This window comes from Nerophis ophidion, linkage group LG11 (genome assembly GCF_033978795.1).
Source record: "Nerophis ophidion isolate RoL-2023_Sa linkage group LG11, RoL_Noph_v1.0, whole genome shotgun sequence".
In the NCBI taxonomy this organism is placed as follows: Eukaryota; Metazoa; Chordata; class Actinopteri; order Syngnathiformes; family Syngnathidae; genus Nerophis; species Nerophis ophidion.
This window is the reverse complement of record NC_084621.1, coordinates 23,530,885-23,556,214: the sequence shown is the minus strand read 5'-3', so window position 1 is coordinate 23,556,214 and position 25,330 is coordinate 23,530,885. Positions and strand designations below refer to the sequence as shown.

Sequence of the window (25,330 nt, the reverse complement as noted above, 5' to 3'; positions counted from 1 at the left end):
AAAGGGGAACTGCCCTTTTATAAAAAAATGTTTGCTTATCCTGCGATGAGATGGCGACTTGTCCAGGGTGTACGCCGTTTTCCGCCCAAATGCAGCTGAGATAGGCTCCAGCGACCCCGAAAGGGACAAGCGTTAGGAAATGGATGGATGGACAACGTGCCAACTTCACTGGTTTTGGGTATTGTCGAAAAACATACAGTTTTTTTTGTTAAAGGGGAACTGCCCTTTTATAAAAAAATGTTTGCTTATCCTGCAATGAGGTGGCGACTTGTCCAAGGTGTACGCCGCTTTCCGCCCGAATGTAGCTGAGATAGGCTCCAGCGACCCCGAACGGGACAAGCGGTAGGAAATGGATGGATGTTTGCTCATCATTCACAACCATAATGTAAGACAAAAACATGTTTTTTTAATGCATTCTAAATTGTAAAATATGGCAAGTATGAGGTGGCTAACAATGGGAATACTCTATTCCAGGGGTGTCAAACTCGTTTTCACATTGCAGTATTTGCTGCCCTCAGTGGGGCAATTGTACTCACTCGGTGAAGGTTAGCAAGTGGGCTTTCTTCACAGTCTGGATCCCCGCCCTGCGCAGCTGCGGCCTGGCCCCTGTGACGAAGGCCTCCAACGTGGCGCGGTAGCAGTGCGTGCGCAGCAGCGCGCTCTCCTCCCGCAGCCTCCCGATGTAGTGCTCCACGGCGTGACACGCCCCCTCCCGCGCCTTGTAGGACAGCTCGTGTCCCGGCAAGGCCCGCACATGCTCGCTCATGGGGTAGCCAAAGTCCGAGCGTGGCGGGTCCCGGTTTGAGGTCGACGGCGGCGGCCCGACCACGCCCGGAGGGGCGGGCTGCTCCTGGGTGGAGAGTTTCATGTAGCAGCACGCCACAGAGGTGATGGCGCGGATGTGCGGGCATTTGACGAAATGGCGGAGGAGGGTGGGGCTGAGGTCCCCGCAGGCGTGTAGACCGGTCAGGACAAAGTCCCCAGAAGGACCGGATGATTTGGAGTCCAGCGCGCCGCAGCATGGCGACACCCGCGCTCGCTTTTCGCAGTGTCCCGCTGGAATAACGTCACCTTCCAGCTGTTTGACGAAAACCTCCCATGATGCCTTGGGGTCCACCCAACCTGTCACGTGGCGAGGTGATGATGGCAGCTCATAAGAACACTTCTGATTGGACAAAGAGGTTTGTTAGCAGGAATGCTCGTCATACATTAAAATGCCTACTGAAATGAGATTTTCTTATTTAAACGGGGATAGCAGCTCCATTCTATGTGTCATACTTGATCATTTCGCGATATTGCCATATTTTTGCTGAAAGGATTTAGTAGAGAACATCGACAATAAAGTTTGCAACTTTTGGTCGCTGATAAAAAAGCCCTGCCTGTACCGGAAGTAGCAGACGATATGCGCGTGACGTCACTGGTTGTGGAGCTCCTCACATCTGAAAACTGTTTACAATCATGGCCACCAGCAGCGAGAGCGATTCGGACCGAGAAAGCGACGATTTCCCCATTAATTTGAGCGAGGATGAAAGATTTGTGGATGAGGAAATTGAGAGTGAAGGTCTAGAAAAAAAAAAAAAAAAGGACAAGAGGGCAGCGAGGGAGCGATTCAGATAGGGAAGATGCTGTGAGAGGAGCCACGGCAGCCGTGGGGGTGGCAGGACCACTCGGCCAGGCCCAACCGCTTTGAACCGCTGACGGTGACGGTCAGGAGGACGCATATTGATGCTGGAGTAGCACACGACATATGTCGCCTTCAGAATACAGAATGGTAAAATGTTTTTTATTAATACACATAATACACTCTACTTTGTGTGTGTGGTCCAATCCAACCGTGTTCGCTTGACCGTCCGGTTCCATAGTAAAGCTTCACCGTCATCTTTCGGGAATGTTAACAATGAAACACCGGCTGTGTTTGTGTTGCTAAAGGCGGCCGTAATACACCGCTTCCCACCTACAGCTTTCTTCTTTGACGTCTCCATTATTCATTAAACAAATTGCAAAAGATTCAGCCACACAGATGTCCAGAATACTGTGGAATTATGCGATGAAAAGAGATTACTTATAGCTGTGAACGGTGCTGGAACAAAATGTCCTCTACAATGCGTGACGTCACGCGCACGCGTCATCATACCGCGACGTTTTAGCATATTTCCAAGATGGCGGCGCCCGTAAGGGCTGCGACATCGAGGAGCTCTTGCTAAATATGGAACATTTGGCAGAAATACCGGACAATTCTGCAAACTTTATGGCTGGCTCACATCGTGGTCACTCTGTGATCACGTACGACCGCCAGACACTTCTGGATGTGGACATATCGGGCCGTTTTGGACTGATAGACGCGTGCTTGCTAGACCTGCTAACTAGCACGGGAATACTTCGGCGGCTACATCCAGCGGCCTGTGAAGCAGGGGAGTATAGTAGCAGCGGGGGCCGTCTACGGAGCAGACGCCAGCGGTGTGATCGGAAACGCGGATGCCGAGCGGGGCTAAAAACAAAGCAGAAGGCTAATCCCCACAGAACACCACTTCCCTCCATCCTGAAGCCGGATTTAAATGGAAGATGCGAGACTACTGGTATGGGTAAGGAGTCAGTTAAATTAGAACAAGTTTTTTCTGCTTTGATTGTTTCAGAGTTGGACATGTGTTCTACTGAGGTGGCAAACTATGATGCGTTCAGTTTATCAAAGCAACAAACAAACAATCGGAAAATTCCTGTCGTATCAATTCGTAGATATGGTCGTAATTATACTAAATGCACTGGGCATAATAAACACAACATTATTAATATTGCTACTACGGATAATTTGATCAAAATTTCCCTAAAACAGCCCACTACCTATAATATAGTTTTTTTAAACATAAGATCATTGTCTCCCAAACCGACGTCCCACTGGGTGTGAGTTTTCCTTGCCCTTATGTGGGCCTACCGAGGATGTCGTAGTGGTTTGTGTTGTGGTTTGTGCAGCCCTTTGAGACACTAGTGATTTAGGGCTATATAAGTAAACATTGATTGATACTTCCGCATGAAATTTTAAATTGCAATTTAGTAAACAAAACCGGCCGTATTGGCATGTGTTGCAATGTTAATATTTCATCATTGATATATAAACTATCAGACTGCATGGTCGGTAGTAGTGGGTTTCAGTAGGCCTTTACAAGGGTCCTGTTAACCAAAACTAACTTCTTTTTTTTTTACCTATTTGTTCTTTTTTTTGTGTATTTGGGATCTGCATAGGTCCAGAAAATTAGAAAACAAACCATGAAGGCATTTCGGAGATATTTAGAAAACTTCCTTCATACTTCCTCCAGAGTCGTTTGGAATTTTGCAAAATCTGTGATGTTTTTTGCACCGATGACATCACCGCGTTATCCATACCGTATTTTCCGGACTATAGAGCACACTGGTATATACGGCGCACCCACACAATTTTAGGAAAAAAAAAAAAAAAAAATCCATTGTTGGGGCCAGTGCCCTGTACTTTGCAGTGGTTTGTTGGGGGAGCAGCACCAGCAAAAGGGACTTTTATTAATTGTACCGGAAAGTTCATTACTTTGAAGACGACCAATAAATAAACAAAAAATGAGGGACGGAAATTTGAGCCACTTTTCTTATCCAAGTCACGACATTTGACACGTGCGTCCTCGCCTTCCTGGCCAGAGAGAGAAAGACAGAGGGACGTGCCGGTCCTCAAGTGACGACGTTAAAAAGAGCGCACCGTCACAATAAACAAAACAAAACAGCGGCGGAAAGCGATAATCAATTAAAAAAATAAAAATAAATCATGCGAACTGGAGTTTTGACCCGCAGAAGGCAGGGTCGGTAAAAAGAAATGAAAAAACTCTATGTAACGGGTACGCGCAGACTTTCGGAAATGCACGTCCTCTCTGATTTCAATGTGTAAAAAGACACAAAAAGTGCGTTAAGGCTAACACTGTATATACTTGCAGTGTGTGTATTGTACATATTACATATTGTTATGAAGATGTTTTTTATACATTATAAATATACTTGCAGTGTGTATATTGTACATATTACATATTGCTATGAAGGTGTCGGTTACTACATTACACATATACTTGCAGTGTGTGTAGTGTACATATTACATATTATTATGAAGGTGTCTGTTACTACATTATACAGAATCTATACTTGCAGTGTGTATATAAAACATATTACATATTGTTATGAAGGTGTCTGTTACTACATCATATATATATTTGAAGTGTGTATATTGTATATATTATTGTGAAGGTGTCTGTTATTACATTATACAGTATATATACTTGCAGTGTGTATATTGTACATATTACAAGTTGTTATGAAGGTGTCAGTTACTATATTATATATATACTTGCAGTTTGCATATAAAACATATTACATATTGTTATGAAGGTGTCTGTTACTACATTATACAGTATATATACTTGCAGTAAGTATATTGTACATATTACATATTGTTATGAAGGTGTCTGTTACTACATCATATATATATATATATATGCAGTGTGTATATTGTACATATTACATATTGTTATGAAGGTGTCTGCTACTACATTATATATATACTTGCGGTTTGCATATAAAACATATTACATATTGTTATGAAGGTGTATGTTACTACATTATACAGTATATATATTTGCAGTAAATATATTGTACATATTACATATTGTTATGAAGGTGTCTGTTACTACATTATATATATACTTGCAGTGTGTATATTGTACATACCGTATTACATATTATGAAGGTGTCTGTTACTACATTATACAGTATATATATACTGTATTTGCAGTGTGTATATTGTACATATTACATATTGTTATGAAGGTGTCTGTTACTATATTATATATATACTTGCAGTTTGCATATAAAACATATTACATATTGTTATGAAGGTGTATGTTACTACATTATACAGTATATATATTTGCAGTAAATATATTGTACATATTACATATTGTTATGAAGGTGTCTGTTACTACATTATACAGTATATATACTTGCAGTAAGTATATTGTACATATTACATATTGTTATGAAGGTTTTCTGCTACTACATTATATATATACTTGCAGTTTGCATATAGAACCTATTACATATTGTTATGAAGGTGTCTGTTACTACATCATATATATACTTGCAGTGTGTATATTGTACATACCGTATTACATATTATGAAGGTGTCTGTTACTACATTATACAGTATATATACTTGCAGTGTGTATATTGTACATATTACACATTGTTATGAAGGTGTCTGCTACTACATTATATATATATTTGCAGTTTGCATATAAAACCTATTACAAATTGTTATTAAAGGTGTCTGTTCCTATATTATATATATATACTTGCAGTGTGTATATTGAACATATTACATATTGTTATGAAGGTGTTTGTTACTACATTATATATATACTTGCAGTGTGTATATTGTACATATTACATATTATTATGAAGGTGTCTGTGACTACATTATATATATACTTGCAGTGTGTATATTGTACATATTACATATTATTATGAAGGTGTCTGTGACTAAATTATATATATACTTGCAGTGTGTATATTGTACATATTACATATTGTTATGAAAGTGTCTGTTACCACATTATATATATACTTCCACTGTGTATACAAAACGTTGATGGAGGGTTTTAAAGTTGATTTTGAGGGTTTTGAAGGCTACAACGGTGATTTCCATTAGCCTCACCTTCCAAACAATTTTTTTATCATTTTAAAATAAAAAGAAATAAAAAGGACGTGTTTTCTTGTCTCTCATAAAGAGTGTAAAAGATAGCCACCTCTAAAATCATGTTGGAAACAAGACTTGAACAATCACTTACCCGTTTCTGTTCTTCCTTCTTCAACGCCAGTAGTAGCTCTCCGTCAAACTTGGTCGCCGTGGCAACCAAGGTGGGATCAGCCTCGATGGCGGTCACGGACAAACCGCACCCGTATGACAGGAAGCGAGTCAAATGGCCCTGTCGTTACTGCCCATCAGTGTTTGGCTTCCAAGGAAGACTGACAAGATGAATGTTGCGTGGTACCTGTCCGGAGCCTACGTCCACCACTCGCTTGCACCCGGTCTGCTCGCAGAGTTGCTCCACCAACTGAGGATTCAAGCACAGACAAACATTCACATAAAGCTTTTTGTGGGTCAGTGGGTGCGGACAGAGGGCTTTTCAGTACCGCGCCCAGCTTGCGGATCTCGTGCTGCTTCTTGGGCTTGACGTGCTTGCGGAAGATGTGGGCCAGCAGGGAGCTCTGGTGCGGATTGTCGCGGAACTCTTGGGGCTTGGCTGACGCGTCCGTGCCGCCCGCACCCCGCCAGGAGTGTCTGGGGAAGGTGAGCGCGTGGGCTGAGGCCCGGAAAGCCAGTAGGGACAGCGGCCACACGCACGGATACCTGGAGAGAGCGCGACAACATTCCTTCATGTTTACCTAATTTCACTTCACAGTTCTCATTTTGACCGCGGCAACTGTTTCCTAACGCATCACGTCGTGTCAGAGGGATTTCACGGTCGACGTGGGCATGTAAACATCTGGTTAAGGTACTTTGTAACAATCTAAAAAACCCAAAACCACGTTGTGTAATTTGTCAATAAAAACAGATTACAATAATTTGCAAATCCTTTTCAACTTATATTCAATTGAATAGACTGAGAAAGGTAATTTTTTGGGGCAAATAGTCATTAACGGCAGCATCTTGGCACAGCTGCATTTTTACAACTGTGTTACATGACCTTTCCTTTTAACAAGGCTCAGTAACGGTTTAGGAACTGAGTAGACCAATTTTTGAAGCTTTTCAGGTGGAATTCTTTCCCATTCTTGCTTGATGTACAGCTGAAGTTGTTCTTACAGTCCGGGGTCTCCGTTGCGCTATTTTAGGCTTCATAATGCACTACACATTTTCAATGGGAGACAGGTCTGGACTACAGGAAGGCCAGTCTAGAACCTGCACTCTTTTACTATAAAACCACACTGTTTTAAAACAGCTCAACTCGGCATTGTCTTGCTGAAATAATCAGATATGATAACGTTGCTTGGATGGCAACATATGTTGCTCCAAAACCTGTATGTACTTTTCAGCATTAATAGTACCTTCAAAGATGTGTAAGTTACCCATGCCTTGGGCACTAATACACCCCCATACCATCACAGATGCTGGCTTTTGAACTTTGCGCCTATAACAATCCGGATGGTTCTTTTCCTCTTTGGTCCGGAGAACACAACACCCACAGTTTCCAAAAACAATTTGAAATGTGGAGTCATCAGACCACAGAACAGTTTTCCACTTTGCGTCAGTCCATCTTAAAGGGGCTTGAGCCCAGCGACGCCAGCGGCATTTCTGGGTGTTGTTGATAAATGAAGTTGGCTTTACATAGTAGAGTTTTAATTTGGACTTACAGATGTAGCGACAAACTGTAGTTACTGACAGTGGTTTTCTGAAGTGTACCTGAGCCCATGTGGGGATATCCTTTTTTTTTTTTTTTTAATGTATTTATTTATTTATTTTATTTTAAAAAATGTTTTGTCCTGTCCAGCTTCTCAGGCAAATCATATAGTTCATGTAGATGCCCATATCGGCTGTTCAGATTTACTTTACAAAAGAGAAGTGTAGGATACTTCTTTTGTTGCCTTATTTGAATTTGACTTTATTAAATGTATTTATATTATCATTTGGTGCAGCCGGGCCGGAGCAGGAGGGGATAGAAAGAGAAAAAAAAAGGAAGACAGAGGGGGAAATTGTGGGGATAAGAACAGGGATTAGACAGAGAGACAAAAACAACAACAGCAAATACAATAATAACAACAACAACAATAGAACAACACCAGCACATACAATATGTACAAATATTATTGTAAAATTGATAGCAAATAAGCAGTTAGCAAAATAAATAATAATATAGTAATGACAATGATCATTTTTAAACTAAAACTGGAGCAATACAAATACCAATAGAAAAAGCGCTATTGATCATGAACAAAACCAATGTGGGGATATCCTTTACAGACTGATGTCGCTTTTTTGATGCAGTACAGCTTGAGGGATCGAAGGTCTGTAATACCATCGCTTACGTGCAGTGATTTCTCCAGATTCTCTGAATCTTTTGATGACATTACAGACCGTAGATGGAGAAATCCCTAAATTCCTTGCAACAGATGGTTGAGAATGTTGTTCTTAAACTGTTGGACAATTTGCTCACAAAGTGGTGACCCTCGCCCCATCCCTGTTTGCGAATGGCTGAGCATTTCATGGAAGCTGCTTTTAAACCCAATCATGGCACCCACCTGTTAGATTGTCCACCTGTTGGATGTTCCAAATAAGTGTTTGACAAGCATTCCTCAACTTTCTCAGTCTTTTATGCCACTTTAAATAAATATTTATTTATTTATCATTTACTTGTGCCAGCTTTTTTGAAACATGTTGCAGGGCATCAAAGTCCGTATGAGCTAATATTTGCAAAAAACAACAACGTTTTCCAGTTCGAACGTTAAGTATCTTGTCTTTGCAGTCTATTCAATTGAATATAGGTTGAAAGGGATTTGCAAGTCATTGTATTCGTTTTTTATTTACCATTTACACAACGTGCCAACTTCACTGGTTTTGGGGTTCTGTACTTTGTAACAATCTAGCTTTACCTCCTGGGTTGATAGTCGGCGTCCAGCAGCAGGTCTGCAGTCTGAGGGTAGGACAGGTGCTGCAGGACAGACTGCCAGCTGACAGGTAACTGCTGCCACAAATCCTCAGTGAAGAACTCCTGTTGGACCATTGTAGCCATTAGGGGGGGGACCGGTGTGTAGTCATTGTGCGTTACTCACAATCACATATGACTCCGATAAGAACCTGTACTGGTGCAGAAAGGCGGTGAGTCTTTGGGCCAGATATTTTTGCTCGTCAGAAGAAAGACTTTGTCCTGGTTTTTCTCCCATGTTGTCATGGTAAAACTAACTAAGGTAGCTAATGCTAACACGGAGGGCAATGCTTCTCGTCTCACCTACGCATATACTAAAAAAAAATTCAAATAAATTAATCCACGAATCTCGTATAATATTCGGGCACATTTCTGAAAAGTCACATTCGATATTTAAGCATAATGATGAAACTCACAATGAGTATGTTGGTGTTTTTAGTCGTTGCTAGAACCCTGGTGCGTTCAGGTCCTCATTGTAAATGTGAACGTCCAACTCCTCGTTGCAATACCATATCGCGCTTAAATCATCAATATTGAAAATATATGTATGTAATTTTGAAATTCCATAGTCAGTGTGTGTCTAATGCTTAGATTATTTTTTTAAATCGCTTATATGTACAATTTTATATTAAAATCCCGAGCTGTTTTATATTGAAGGCATCATAACCCGGTAGTAGATGGGATTACGGCTCTTTTAAAGGGAGCCGCCTTTACTTTGAAAGAGCCGTTCGAAAACCAGGCTCGTTATTATAGTTGTATTTATTCGAGGAAACAGTCAATTTTCGCAGTTATAATACAGCGATGTGGACCAGACTAATCAAAATCGTTTATATTTCCAATATAAAAAAATACTGAGCCGCTTTCTACTGAAGGGATCATAACCCGAAAGTAGACGAGATTACGGCTCTTTTAATAGAGCCGGTTATTTAGGAGCCTTTACTTTGAAAGAGCTGTTCGATAACCTTGCTTGTTGTTATAGTAATATTTATCCGAGGAAATAGTCAATGTTAGCAGTTATAAGAAAGCGATGTTAGCCAGAATAATCTAAATTTAGATAAATATTAAACTAAATGGGAAAAAAACTGTATTCTGAAAAAATAGCAATAATTGTGTTGTTTTTAATTTTTTATTGTTTTCAATTTTTTATTTTATTTATCTATTTTTAAACTTTTAATTATAAATTTCAACATTTACAAACAAATAGACGAGAAACAATATTACGAATAAGTACAAAAACAGTAGAAAATAAAACAGCGCCACGGGGTTGTAAATTCAAAATAACTAAAATAGAATTTAAAAAAAGAAAAAGAAAAAATATATACATATATATAAACAAAATGTGAATGTATTTTTACAGTCTTTTATCTCATTGTAAAGAGTATTCCATAGTTTAACCCCCCCACTGATATACACAATTTTTAAAAGTTGTCCTTTAATACTGATGTTTGCAATGCATCCAAACAAAATACATCCATCCATCCATCTTCTTCCGCTTATTCGAGGTCAGGTCGAAGGGGCAGCAGCCTAAGCAGGGAATCCCAGACTTCCCTCTCCCCAGCCACTTCATCCAGCTCTTCCCGGGGGATCTCGAGGCGTTCCCAGGCCAGCCGGGAGACATAGTCTTCCCAACGTGTCCTGGATCTTCCCCCATGGCCTCTTACCAGTCGGACGTGCCCTAAACACCTTCCTAGGGAGGCGTTCGGGTGGCATCCTGACCAGATGCCCGAACCACCTTATCTGGCTCTTCCCGATGCAATACATTTCAAAATCTAACCACCAAATACCCATTTGAAATTTCATTTATAAAAAAAAAAAAAAGGAATCTTTAAATCCACCAAATCAGTCCTGACAATATCAGGCTGTAGGTGGGTTTATTGTTTATCCTTCGCGTTCCTATTTCACTGTTTGTAGCATTTTTGTTGCGTTTCACTTGATTGTAAAATATGTCGATCGAAAAGGGGTGTGACATTGATATTGATATTCAGTGTTTAATCCTTCCTTTATAGAATGTTTTATCCTTCATAGGATGGATGGAACTTTCGGATTGTTTTGTGTCATGTTTGTGTGTCCTCTCAATTGCTATTCTGAATGTTGCTGGGTTTTGGTTTTTGGAATTGCCCATTCATCTATTTTCTACCGCTTGTCCCTTTTGTGGTTCACGGGAGTCACTACAACCTATCTCAGCTGCATTCAGACGGAAAGCAGGGTACACCCTGGACAAGTCGCCATCTCATCGCAGGGCCAACACAGATAGACAGACAACATTCACACAATAGGGCCAATTTAGTGTAGCCAATCAACCAATCCCCAGGTGCATGTCTTTGGAGGTGGGAGGAAGCCGGAGTACCCGGAGGGAACCCACGTAGTCATGGGGAGAACATGCAAACTCCACACAGAAAGATCCCAAGCCGGGGATTGAACCCAGGACTACTCAAGACCTTCGTATTGTGAGGCAGATGCACTAACCCCTCTTCCATCGATCATAATATTTTATTAGAGCGTGTCAAAACAAGTAGTGGTATGTCAAAATAGCCTCGTCTTGGTTTAACTCTTATCTTACTGACAGGATGCAGTGCCTCTCCCATAACAATGTGACCCCGGACTACGCGGGTCACCCACATCTGGGGTCCTCTCCAAGGTTTCTCATTGTCATCCCACTGGGTTGACTTTTTCATTGCCCTGATGTGGGATCTGAACCGAGGATGTCGTTGTGGCTTGGGCAGCCCTTTGAGACACTTGTGATTTACGCCTATGCAAACCCCGTTTACATATGAGTTGGGAAATTGTGTTAGATGTAAATATAAACGGAATACAAATCATTTTCAACCCATATATTCAGTTGAATATGTTACAAAGACAAACAAAAAGTTTGATGTTCAAACTGATAAACATTTGTTTTTTTTTGCAAATAATCATTAAATTTAGAATTTGATGACAGCAACATGTGACAAAGAAGTTTGGAAAAGTGGCAATAAATACTGATAATGTTGAGGAATGCTCATCAAACACTTATTTGGAACATCCAACAGGTGTGCAGTCTAATTGGGAACAGGTGGGTGCCATGATTGGGTATAAAAAACAGCTTCCCAAATGCTCAGTCTTTCACAAGAAAGGATGGGGCGAGGTACACCCCTTTGTCCACAACTGCCTGAGCAAATAGTCAAACAGTTTAAGAACAACATTTCTCAAAGTAAAATTGCAAGAAATTTAGGGATTTCAACATCTACGGTCAATAATATCATCAAAAGGCTCAGAGAATCTGGAGAAATCACTCCACGTAAGCGACATTGAATGACCGTGACCTTCGATCCCTCAGACGGCACTGTATCAAAAACCGACATCAATCTCCAAAGGATATCACCACATGGGCTCAGGAACACTTCAGAAAACCACTGTCACTAAATACAGTTTGTCGCTACATCTGTAAGTGCAAGTTAAACCTCTACTATGCAAAGCAAAATACATCTATTAACGACATCCAGAAACGCCGCCGGCTTCTCTGGGCCTGAGATCATCTAAGATGGACTGATGCAAAGTGGAAAAGTGTTCTGTGGTCTGACGAGTGCACATTTCAAATTGTTTTTGGAAATATTTGACATTGTGTTATCCGGACCAAAGGGGAAGCGAACCATCCAGACTGTTATTGACGCAAAGTTCAAAAGCCAGCATCTGTGATGGTATGGGGGTGCATTAGTGCCCAAGGCATGGGTAACTTACACATCTGTGAAGGCACCATTGATGCTGAAAGGTACATACAGATTTTGGAACAACATATGCTGCCATCTAAACACCGTCTTTTTCATGGACGCTCCTGCTTATTTCAGCAAGACAATGCCAAGCCACATTCAGCACGTGTTACAACAGCGTGGCTTTGTAAAAAAAGAGTGCGGGTACTTTCCTGGCCCGCCTGCAGTCCAGACCTGTCTCCCATCGAAAATGTGTGGCATATGATGAAGCGTAAAATACGACAGCGGAGACCCCGGACTGTTGAACGACTGAAGCTCTACATAAAACAGGAATGGGAAAGAATTCCACTTTCAAAGCTTCAACAATTAGTTTCCTCAAGTCCCAAACATTTATTTAGTGTTGTTAAAAGAAAAGGTGATGTGACACAGTGGTGAACATGCCCTTTCCCAACTACTTTGGCACTTGTTGAAGCCATGAAATTCTAAGTTATTATTATTTGCAAAAATAAAAATAAAAAAAGTTTGTGAGTTTGAACATCAAATATCTTGTCTTTGTGGCGCATTCAACTGAATATGGGTTGAAAATGATTTGCAAATCATTGTATTCTGTTTATATTTACGTCTAACACAATTGCCCAATTTATGGAAACAGGGTTTGTATAAATAAACTTTAATTGAATTGCTCCGTTGATTGCTATTCTGAATGTTGCTGGGTTTCACGGTGGGAGAGGGGTTAGTGCGTCTGCCTCACAATACGAAGGTCCTGCAGTCCTGGGTTCAAATCCAGGCTCGGGATCTTTCTGTGTGGAGTTTGCATGTCCTCCCCGTGAATGCGTGGGTTCGCTCCGGGTACTCCGGCTTCCTCCCACTTCCAAAGACATGCACCTGGGGATAGGTTGATTGGCAACACTAAATTGGCCCTAGTGTGTGAATGTGAGTGTGAATGTTGTCTGTCTATCTGTGTTGGCCCTGCGATGAGGTGGCGACTTGTCCAGGGTGTAACCCGCCTTCCGCCCGATTGTAGCTGAGATAGGCGCCAGCGCCCCCCGCGACCCCGAACGGGAATAAGCGGCAGGAAATGGATGGATGGATGGAATGTTGCTGGGTTTTGGTTTTGCAATTATATTATTGTGTAATATTTTGTTAGATTTATTAATTTAAAAAAAGCCTCAAACGATCGGTTCTCATCCTTCACTTAAAACAACCGTTCAAATGACTACGTTCGTTCACAAACGGCAAATCGCTTACCGGAAGCGGATGTTCGTAGAGACTGTGCGCGGCTTCATCGGTGGTCCGCATCGTGTTGCAGGTTTGTTTTGTCTTCACTCGACGAACTAAAGGAAATGTGTCGATATTGACATTCTAAGCCATCTAAAAAAAAGGTTAATACCGTGTTAGTTACTAAGGTATTGTCGTATACATCAGTGTTATACGGTAATACTAAATTGTTAGTATTAGCCTAAGCTAGCTAACACATGCCGCTTGTTGACGTCCAAATCTTTTTATTTTTTTATTTTTTTGGGCTAAAATTGTTTATCCCGCAATTTATTTGACTTGGTAGGGCTGTGCTCTCTTGTTCAGTGTTAAACATTAATATTAACTGTAAACAAAAATACAAATAAGTAGCTCTATAGGTAATGTGTGCAAGGCTATTGAAAATAGTGCAGTGGTGAATAGAGCTAAGCAAAAAAATATGATGACGTCATCACGAGTTAGTTAAATTCACCACAACAGATAAGATCCAGGGTTGTTTCACAGCATTCATTAGATTGATAGCCTGGGAAAAGGCACGTCATGACCGAAAGGATAAGCTCAGGGGTACAAGCGGCCGAAATGAGTTTCCTCCGCCGTGTGGCGGGGCTCTCCCTTAGAGATAGGGTGAGAAGCTCTGCCATCCGGGAGGAACTCAAAGTAAAGCCGCTGCTCCTCCACATCTAGAGGAGGCGGATGAGGTGGCGCGGGCATCTGGTCAGGATCCAACCCGAACGCCTACCTAGGGAGGTGTTTAGGGCACGTCCAGCCGGTAGGAGGCCACCGGGAAGACCCAGGACACGTTGGGAAGACTATGTCTCTCGGCTGGCCTGGGAACGCCTCGGGATCCCCCGGGAAGAGCTAGACGAAGTGGCTGGTGACAGGGAAGTCTGGGCTTCCCTGCTTAGGCTGCTGCCCCCGTGACCCGACCTCGGATAAGCGGAAGATGATGGATGGATGGATGGAAAAGGCATGTCTGTTTGCATCAAACCGTTGAAGTTGCTGTCAAAAGAAGAAATGTTACAACTAGGGCGGGGCGATATGGCCTTTTTGAATATCTCGATATATTTTTAGGCCATATCGCGATACACAATATATATCTTGATATTTTGCCTTAGCCTTGAATGAACACTTGATACATATAATCACAGCAGTATGATTATTCTATGTGTCTACATTAAAACATTCTTCATACTGCATTAATATATCCTACTTTTAAACTTTCATGCAGAGAAGGAAATCATAACTAAGTAATTTGACCAAAATTGTATTTATTAAGCAGTTATTAAAAGGCCTACTGAAATGAGATTTTCTTATTCAAACGGGGATAGCAGGTTCATTCTATGTGTCGTACTTGATCATTTTGCGATATCGCCATATATATGCTGTAGAGAACATCGACGATAAAGTTCGCAACTTTTGGTCGCTGGTAAAAAAGCCTTGCCTGTACCGGAAGTAGCAGACGATGTGCGCGTGACGTCACCGGTGTGAGGGCTCCTCACATCCTCACATTGTTTATAATGTGAGCCACCAGCAGTAAGAGCAATTCGGATCGAGAAAGCGACGTTTTCCCAATTAATTTGAGTGAGGATGAAAGATTCGTGGATGAGGAAAGTTAGAGTGAAGCACTAAAAAAAAAAATGAAAAGAAAAGGCGACGGCTCCAGGCGGCAGCAGTGGGAGCGTTTCAGATTTAATTAGACACATTTACTTGGATAATTCTGGAAAATCCTTTATCTGCTTATTGTGTTAATAGTGTTTTAGTGGGATTATAAAGTCATACCTGAAAGTCAGAGGGCTGCGGTGAATGCCAGTGTCTCTGAGAGAAGCCGAGGAGCCAAGATCACAGCTGCCTTTTTGAGCTGCAGGATGAGGTCGCGTAATCAACTTGCTGGTTGACGTAGAGAAACATTTTCGCTCGACCACTATGTGTTAAAGCTTCACAACAAACAAAGAAACACCGCCTGTGTTTCGGTTGCTAAAGGCAGCTGCAATCCACCGCTTTCCACCAACAGCATTCTTCTTTGACGTCTCCATTATTAATTGAACAAATAGCAAAAGATTCAGCAACACAGATGTCCAAAATACTGTGTAATTGCGCGATGAAAAGAGACGACATTTAGCCGTAAGTGATGCTGGGCTAAAATGTCCCCTCCAACCAATGTCACAAACACGCGTCATCATTCCGCAACGTTTTCAACCTGACACTCCGCGGGAAATTTAAAATTGTAATTTAGTAAACTAAACCGGCCGTATTGGCATCTGTTGCAATGTTAATATTTCATCATTGATATATAAACTATCAGACTGCGCGGTCTGTGTTAGTGGGTTTCAGTAGGCCTTTCAAGTTGCTGTCAGAACAAGAAATGTTACAACTATGATTTACTTTTAAAAATGTTCAATTCATACATTTAGTCTAGAGCATGGGTGTCAAACTCTGGCCCGCGGGCCAAATTCAGCCCGCCGTGTAATTTCATTTGGCCCTTTAAGCAATATCAAATTAACATTAGAGCTGGCCCGCCTGTATTGTACACCGCATTCACCGCTAATACTCATACTTGCCAACCCTCCCGATTTTCCCGGGAGACTCCCAAATTTCAGTGCCCCTCCCGAAAATCTCCCGGGGCAACCATTCTCCCGATTTCCACCCGGACAACATTATTGGGGACATGCCTTAAAGTAGGGCTGGGCGATATATCGATATACGCGATATATTGCGGGTTTGTCGATATAGAAAATGACTATATCGTAATATTCGAATATACGTTCTCACGCAGTTGCTTTCAGCTGCGGGCATTATACTACAGGCTCTTCCCACTCTTTCCTGTGTCTCCTCACAGACAGCGAGCGCACGTTCTTACACACGTCACATACTGTCACGTCATACGTCACATACGTATACGCCCTTGCCCAGCAGAGAGGTAGCAGCGTGGCTAACGTTAGCTGTGATGTTAGCGAAGTTTTGCAAGGTATAATACGAGAGAAAGAAGGTGCGAAAATGATAAATGAAGGAATAATTAATTCCCAAGAAAAAACGCACAGGGCCCATTGTCTGGCGGTGGTTCGGCTTCAAGCGGGAATATGTCGGATAGACAACTTTAATTTGTCAAGTATGGGGCACAAGCGTTGCTACCAGAAGTAGCATTACTGCTAATATGTAGCATCGTTTGAAAACTCACCTGCTAATAACTAATAAATACAGTTTTGGTAAATTGACTTAGTTGTGGTTTCCTTCTCTGCATGAAAGTTTAAAAGTAGCATGTATGAATGCAGTATGAATAAGAATGTTTTAATGTAGACACATAGAATCATCATACTGCTGTGATTATATGCATCAAGTGTTCATTCAAGGCTAAGGCAAAATACTGAGATATATATTGTATATCGTGATATGGCCTAAAAATATCGCAATATTAAAAAAAGGCAATATCGCCCAGCCCTACTTTAAAGGCACTGCCTTCAACGTCCTCTACAACCTGTCGTTATGTCCTCTTTTCCTCCATACAAACAGCGTGCCCAGACACATAATAAATGCAGCTTTTACACACAAAGTGAATTCAATGCATACTTGGTCAACAGCCATACAGATCACGCTGAGAGTGGCCGTATTAACAACTTTAACACTGTTACAAATATGAACCACACTGTGAACCATCACCAAACAAGAATAGCAAACACGTTTTGAGAACATCAGTAGAAATCTGGTAACAAATGGAGGAAGAATTAATTCCCAAGAAAAACTACACGAGCTCCCTCGTCTGGCGGTGGTTTGGCTTAAAGCAGGAATATGTTGAACATTTATGCGGTGGAAGCGTTGCTACAAAAAGTAGCAGTACTGCTAATTTGTAGCATCATTTGAAAAGTCACTCGCTAGAGAATGAAGAGTGCTTGAAACTGCATGTCAACATCTCCGTTTGGACTATTTCAACTATTTCCACATTAACACCGTAGGACATATACTATTCAATTTTTCCAAAAGGTCAGGCATCTATTTGTGGTGGTGTGGTCGGGCGGCGGGTGGGGGGTGTGGGGGGGGGGGGGGGGCATCGCGTCGGCGGCGATGACCCAGAAGAACGCGGAGCTGGAATATAATTACAACACTTTATGTACATATTTATATCCATATTCATATAATATTTACATATTTATATAATATGTAACTACAAGCTCCATTCACAGACATAGTCCCATTGCTTTTATGAGCGGTCGAGATAGTCAAAAGCCGGAAAAAAAATAATTTTTTGGTTTTTTTTGATTATACATTTTTTATTATTATTATTTTGTTTTAATTTGTGGCGGCCATAATTCTTTTGTGGCGGGGCGCCACAAATAAATGAATGTGTGGGAGACCCTGCTATTTGATATGCAGCTAATTTTTATGTGACGCTTATTGAAATATCTTGTGTGACATCATGCACAAAAGTGCACTTTATTTGTTTTAAACTATTGCAGTGGCGTTCTGTACAAAAAGTGCACTTTAATTTAGTGTTGTTTAGATATATCATCTTAGTGACATCATGCACAAAATTGCACTAATAGCTTGTTTTAAAATGTCTCTGACAATCTTGCACTTTCTGTTTTGAAGTGACATTAATGTTTGTGCCACTGCTTTATAACTGTTTTATAAATACACTTTTGGTCATTTGACTTAGTTGTGATTTCCCTCTCTGCATGAAAGTGTAAAAGAGCATATATTAATGCAGTATAAAGAAGAACGTTTTAATGTGGACACATAGAATCATCATACTGCTGTGATTATATGTATCAAGTGTTCATTCAAGGCTTAGGCAAAATATCGAGATATATATCATGTATCGCGATATGGCCTAAAAATGTCGAAATATTAAAAAAAACTATGTAAATATGTTATATTTTATATTGCTTTTAGTCTATTTTATACCTGCGTTGTACTTTCCATCTTTTCCATCATTTGTAACTGAGCTACTGTGTGGAACAATTTCCCTTGTGGATCATTAAAGTTTGTGTAAGTCTACGTCTCAAAGGGTGCATTGTGTGGAGAAACATGTAAAGTAGGGTCTGATGGTGTAAATCAGAGCGTTTGATTTGTAATGAGTTTACAGGAAAGTCAAAATGTACAATTCCCACTCTTTGGAATATGGCATTTGGAATAGTACACCGTGTTGAATGTGAATTCTCAAAAAACATTTAACCTGTTTTTAACTCTAAGACTCCATTCATTGCTGCATTACAGATCTCTATGGGAGCAACACAGCTGAAGTTTGACCACTCGGAGGAGCTGTGATTGCACCTGGGGACGTCGTACTTCAGTACCCGCTGTAAAGATGTCCGACCTTCTCTTGAACATGTCCTTCTCTGAAGACACTACTGTGCTTTCAAGAAAAGCAAAGAAAAGCGGGTTCCGTGGGAAATCAGGGCAATGGCGGAACGTCAAAAATGGGAGCAAGTTCGGCAGGCGCCAAAATAGGTGGTCCCAAGAGACGCAAAGGCCCAACCAGGAGTATTCCCAGGGAACTCGCTACAAGAAGCCTTCACAAAGCGCACAGGCAGAAGCACTGATCAGGAGACACATTGAGAATAATCACTTCAGAAAAGGTGCCAACAAAAATAATACATTCCCAAAGCAAAAGTTCACATCGGCCGGGCGTCCGTCATGTCACCCGTCCTCGAGCCGTCGGCCTTGTTCGGGCGCGACCAGCAAGTGCGTCGCCATCGACTGCGAGATGGTCGGCGCCGGCGCCAAGGGACACCTCAGCCTGCTGGCACGCTGCAGCGTGGTGTCCTACGACGGCGACGTGATGTACGACAAGTTCATCAAGCCCGCCATGGCCATCACTAACTACCGCACGCGCTGGAGCGGCATCCGAGCCCGTGACCTTGTCAACGCTACGCCCTTCCACCAAGCCAGAAAAGAGGTGAGAGGAACACTTCGATATCGTCATTAAACCCATACAGCAGAAATGTTCTTCACTCATGTACGAATCATATGAGCAGTCTTTCCAAAAGTTTTTTATAAAATTAAGAAATACCATAGGTTAACTGTGTTGGGGCGGCATAGCTCTGTTGGTAGAGTGGCCGTGCCAGCAACTTGAGGGTTGCAGGTTCGATTCCCGCTTCCGCCATCCTGGTCACTGCCGTTGTGTCCTTGGGCAGGACACTTTACCCACCTGCTCCCAGTGCCACCCACACTGGTTTAAATGTAACTTAGATATTGGGTTTCACTATGTAAAGTGCTTTGAGTCACTAGAGAAAAGCGCTATATAAATATAAGAAAAAAGAAAAAAACTACCGTATTTTCCGGTCTATACAGCGTACTGCCGATGAATGGTCTATTTTTTTTATCTTTTTTCACATATAAGGAGCACCAGATTATAGGGTGCATGAAGAAGTAATAATTTTTTTCCTAAATTTAAAAGACTTCCTTGTGGTCTACATAACATGTAATGGTGGTTCTTTGGTCAAAATGTTACATAGATTATGTTTTACAGATCATCTTCAAGCCACTTTCTGCCAGTCTCTTCCGGATGCGCCGTTTTGTGGGCGGTCTTATTTACGTGGCTCACCTTCGGCAGCGTCTTCTCCCCGTCATCTTTGTTGTAGCGGTGTAGCGTGCAAGGACGGGAGTGGAAAAAGTGTCAAAAGATGGAGCTAACTGTTTTAATGACATTCAGACTTTACTTCAATCAATAACGAAGCAGCATCTCCTCATTCGGAAACAAAGTGTGTCCCGTAAAAAAACGTCGGACCGTAACTCTTTAATAACTAAAGTTCCTTGGGTGAATAATGTAAACTCACCACACCGGTATGTTTTAGCGCTTTCATGGTGAGTTTACTGACAGATATAAGTAAGAACGTTACACTACCTTATAATAGAAATGGCAACAGCGGAGGATGGATGTCCCATAACAAGAAGATAGAGGAAAAAGAAGCAGCTTATCGACTACCGCACGGACTACAAAGGGAAGCGCACAATTTTCAGGATTTATGCAGATCCCCAAAAAAGTTTCTATTGCACAATATTGCGAAACAAAACACCAACTCCTATGTTGAAGCACATTAAGCGGTCTGGCTTCATAGCTTACCAAAGTTGAACTAAAACATTTTGATAGATTTTTGTAATGTTCTATATTCTCAATGGAACATTTGCTGTTGTTTACTTGTGTCATATTGCCATCATAGTGCAGCCTACACGTATCTTACGTTTGACTCCCATCTACTAGTCACACTTACCATTTCATTTAATTTTTTTCATTTATTTATTCATTACAGGCAATGACATAAAACAATTATTATAAAAAAAGTACAAAATTGAAAATACATACTAATAATAATTAATATAGTGCAAAAGGTAATGCATGATTGTCCAGTTTTGCCTGAAATGGAGTGGGAAGAAGATAATGTATTTAATCCCACCCCCAATTCTCCATTTAGTGATTATTCACATAAGTTTCACTGTTACTTTGTTCAAAGACTATAATACAAATTTTGTATCATAGTGGCATTACCACAGGTAACAATTATTACACTGTCACAATAATTTGTATCAATGTAGGAATAATGAATATACCTAATATGGTAATAGACAACATAGCAGTAATGGTAATAGACAACTTAGCAATAATGGTAAGGAAACATTGATCACATGTTAACACTTTGAGACAGAGTACAACAGCAGGTCAAATTAAAGACCCTCATCTAAATGTTTGTATAATAGTTTAAATTGATTAATAGTTTGGCATTGCTTGTGTTGTAAGTCCAGTTTGTTCCATAGTTTTACACCATATACCGAATAAAATTGCTTTGTGGTCGGTAAGCAAAACCAGAATTATTCTGTACATTAGGCACACCGGGTTATAAGGCCCATTGTTTAGTTTTGAGGGGAACAAAGGATTTTAAGTGTGCCTTAAGTCCGGATAGTGCGGTACTTAGAAATTTAGATGCAATCTGATATAATCTCATGCTTTTGTTGATATCGCGTCGATATCTGATATCAATATTGGACAAAGACACCCCAAATAACTATTGTTTAGTTACACGGAATCAAAATGTGTGCCCAGTGACTTCCTGTTTGGTGCAAAATTACTGTATTTGGTGCAAAATTACTGTATTTTTCGGATTATAAATCGCTCCGGAGTATACGTCGCACCTGCCGAAAATGCATAATAAAGAAGGGAAAAAACATATACGTCGCACTGTAGTATAAGTCGCATTTTTGGGGGAAATTTATTTGATAAAATCCAACACCAAGAATAGACATTTGAAAGGCAATTTAAAATTAATAAAGAATAGTGAACAACAGGTTGAATAAGTGTACGTTATATGACGCATGAATAACCAACTGAGAAGGTGCCTGGTATGTTGACGTAACATATACTGGTTAGAGTCATTAAAATAACTATAACATATAGAACATGCTATACGTTTACCAAACAATCTGTCACTCCTAATCGATTAATCTGATGAAATCGTCCTCGATGTCGCTTCTAAACAACTCTGCCAAATCCAAAGGTATGCTTTGCTTCCTCTTGTCGTTTTCTGCTGCATATTTCACTACGTCCAGCTTGTTATCTGCAGTAAATGATTTCCTTTTCGGTGCCATTTTTGGTCAGCTCTTCTCAGTTTTTATAGGTTACCACCAATGATGAAATGATCCATTTTAATAGCTACGGCAGTAGCATATAGCAGTTAGCATTCCATGACCCACAATGCACTTCTGCCATGACCCTCCCCCGCCGAATTCTTATTGGTTGACGTGTATGTGACGATTGCTGACATTTTCTTCGTCTCTTCCGCGAATGAGATGAATAATATTGTTTGATATTTTACGGTAATGTGTTAATAATTTCACACATAAGTCACTCTGGAGTATATGTCGCGCCTCCAGCAAAATTATGGAAAAAACTGCAACTTATAGTCTGAAAAATACGGTAGCTGAAAATCTCCCACCCTGTTGTTTATTTTTATCTTGTTAGCTGCCAACAGAAAATCAGCGCATTGTTGTCAAGGCATACAATGAAATCGGCGCAGTAGTCCTGTTAGATAAGAGTAGTGTTGTCCAGATACCAACAATCTGAGATGTAGTGGTATCAAAACGTATTTCGATACTTTTCAAAATTAATGACACCACAAAAATTGGCATTCTTGGCTTTATTTTAACATAAAATCTTACGATACATAAACATACTGTAACAGTCTCGTCATGTTGTGCGGGTTCCACAGACCATCAAGGAAGGACATTGTTGCGAGCAGGTTAGACTTCCTTTATTTTTGCAAATAAATAAGTCTCTATCGTGTTGCTTTTCAGCCTTGCCGCGTCCTGCTTTCTTCGCTCCTCCGCTCCAGATTTTCAGCTGCATGCGTCGTCGTCGTCTTCCGTGTGCTCTTTTCCGCTCTCGCTCGGCATCCGCTTTTCGCCGGCTCCGTTTTCTCTCTCCGCCTCTCTTCCTGACGTTTCCGGCTGCCGCCCTTTTTACCCAGTTGGAGATGATTATTAAATTGTGCCCAGCTGGGCGCTCCACGCACCTGGTAATAATTGCGGCGTCGATCTCGGCGCGCTCCGCCTCTCTGCTTGCTCGCCCCGCCTCTCTGCTTGCTCGCCGTCCACATCTCGCCGCCATCTTGGGGCGGGCTCCGGTGTGCCCTGCCTCGCCGTCGGACTGCCGGCCCCGCCTCTCCACACATACTTTTTGTATTGCAATCAACTTAACAATTTTGGCAGTAAATAACATTTAAATGGTCAAATCAAGGACAAAATCAGACATTTTTTGATTGTCGTTAAAAAGCATGTTGTTCCAATGTTAAATTTGAATTGCTCAACGGCTGGACCTAATTCAACACGTTCTCAACATTGTTTCAATGTCTTGTGTATAGGGGTGTAACAGTACACAAAAATTTCGGTTCGGTTTGTACCTCGGTTTAGAGGTCATGGTTCGGTTTATTTTCGTTACAGTATGAAAACAACAAAATATAAATTATTTGGTAATTTATTTACCAAATTTGTAAACAATGGCTTTATTCTTTTAACATTGGGAACACTATAATAATTCTGCCCATGTTAATCAACATTAAACTGCCTCAAATTGTTGTTCGGATTAAATAAAATGACAAAACTTTTCTTCTACATATAAAAAGTGCAACATTAAATAGTTTCAAGTCAACTCATATCACATATCACAGCATTTGGGAAGCCTGTAGTTGATTTTTATTATGTAAATGTTATATTTTTACCAACTTGTGATAGCAGGGACCCTGCCATTCAAAGCTTTTCTGTCCGTAAAACACACACACACACACACACACACACCGTAAAATGAGCTAACGTTACGCTAAAAGCTAATTAGCCTTCACCTCAAGCCAGAACTTCGAGCGAGCTGAGCTCCAGTTGTAAGTTTCTACAAGGTCAACGGGTTCATAGTGATGTTACTAGTAGTTGACTGGGTGGTGTTTATTACCATTTGGGGAGAGTACGCTGCCTTATGCTCACCTGTTAAACACCTATCTGCTCGATGCTGAAGCATTTACTACATGCGCTCTGAATACGCACTGCTGATTGGCTGTTACCGCTCTGAATATGCACTGCTGATTGGCTGTTACCGCTATATATGTGACAAATCAGATGGTTGTGTGGGTGGGACAATGCTGGGTGCTGAGAAAAAGGCAGAGGAACAAAGCACCTTGTTAAAACTTTAGCTTATAAACTTGTTCGGTACACCCCCGTACCGAAGGGGTTCAATACAAACACACGTACAGTTACACCCCTACTTGTGTATCTATTCACTACAATAGCACGTGAAACAGAAGAACCAGGATACAAATATGCGCAAAATGGAAGGAAAGCATTTTCACAAACGCAATTATTTCAAATGTGTCAGTAAGAATTATTTTGTAATTTGGTAATAGAAATGAATGCAAGAGATTTCCTGAATTTCGCATCTCTCTTTTGGTGTTTGTTAGATACTGAAGCTTCTCGAGGGCAAGGTGGTGATCGGCCACGCCATCCACAACGACTTCAAATGCCTTCAATACTCGCACCCGGCAGCCCTGACCAGGGACACGTCCTGCAGTCCGGTGCTCAACCTGAAGGCGGGCTTCCAGGAGAAGGACATCATCTCCCTGAAGAGGCTCACCAAGGCCCTTTTTGACCGCGACATCCAGGTAAGGAGACGGTTCGCTGTCCGAACGCGCCGGAAGTACGAGCGCAATGACCGACGTGACGTTGACGTTTTCCTCAGATGGGGAGGATGGGCCACTCCTCGGTGGAGGACGCTCAAGCCACCATGGAGCTCTACAAAGCGGTGGAGGATGAGTGGGAGCTGAAGCTGGCCCCACGCAAGCCGTGAGCAGCAGAGGCAGCCGATGAACACGTGCAGGTGTCATAATGTTACCACCGTGCGCGGCGGCCAAATGCTTCCTTACCTGAGCGCAGGTAAACCTCGAGCAACATCTGGCGCCAGCGTTTCCTCGCACAACCTGGGGGAAGAAAAAGGACTTGATTTAGGTCAAAAGTTTAATGAACAGCTCTCGATGCTTCCGCTTGTTTATTTGCACCCGTCTTGTATGCGTTTTTAATGTTCTCACTCGTGTGGGGGAAAAACAGTTGTTAGGAACTGTTGAGGCTGCGATAATTAACAATCTAAAAATAATGAGAATTGTAATTGGAATAAAAAAAAACGGAATGTTATTAAAAACTGAATGCAGTGTTCCCTCGTCA

General features: G+C 41.3%; 2 protein-coding genes across 7 annotated transcripts in view; one reads left to right on the top strand and one right to left on the bottom strand.

Moving 5' to 3' along the window:
- Nucleotides 1-9,381, bottom strand: part of mettl25b (methyltransferase like 25B) — a 16,818-nt gene extending 7,437 nt beyond the window's left edge. Inside the window, exons 1-7 of one of the 4 annotated variants that reach the window (XM_061915422.1) lie at nucleotides 9,122-9,381; nucleotides 8,833-9,019; nucleotides 8,653-8,771; nucleotides 6,199-6,415; nucleotides 6,057-6,119; nucleotides 5,853-5,990; nucleotides 537-1,165 (exon numbers count right to left, since the gene is read on the bottom strand). In XM_061915422.1, the coding sequence (XP_061771406.1) occupies nucleotides 537-1,165; nucleotides 5,853-5,990; nucleotides 6,057-6,119; nucleotides 6,199-6,415; nucleotides 8,653-8,771; nucleotides 8,833-8,943 (1,277 nt within the window). In that variant the 5' untranslated portion in view covers nucleotides 8,944-9,019; nucleotides 9,122-9,381. Of the gene's footprint in view, nucleotides 1-536; nucleotides 1,166-5,852; nucleotides 5,991-6,056; nucleotides 6,120-6,198; nucleotides 6,416-8,652; nucleotides 8,772-8,832 lie in introns of all 4 variants that reach the window. The other 3 variants (XR_009808779.1, XM_061915424.1, XM_061915423.1) reach the window with 3 other exon arrangements.
- isg20l2 (interferon stimulated exonuclease gene 20-like 2) lies at nucleotides 8,854-25,330 on the top strand. 3 transcript variants are annotated; one of them, XM_061915426.1, is made up of 4 exons: nucleotides 8,854-8,878; nucleotides 18,854-19,535; nucleotides 24,574-24,774; nucleotides 24,852-25,330. In XM_061915426.1, the coding sequence occupies exons 2-4, from the start codon at nucleotides 18,945-18,947 to the stop codon at nucleotides 24,957-24,959; spliced, it is 900 nt and encodes a 299-aa protein (XP_061771410.1). In that variant the 5' UTR covers nucleotides 8,854-8,878; nucleotides 18,854-18,944; the 3' UTR covers nucleotides 24,960-25,330. The 3 variants fall into 3 exon arrangements, with proteins under 3 accessions (XP_061771410.1, XP_061771409.1, XP_061771411.1); XM_061915425.1 differs by lacking the exon at nucleotides 8,854-8,878 and adding an exon at nucleotides 13,588-13,700; XM_061915427.1 differs by lacking the exon at nucleotides 8,854-8,878 and adding an exon at nucleotides 13,685-13,773.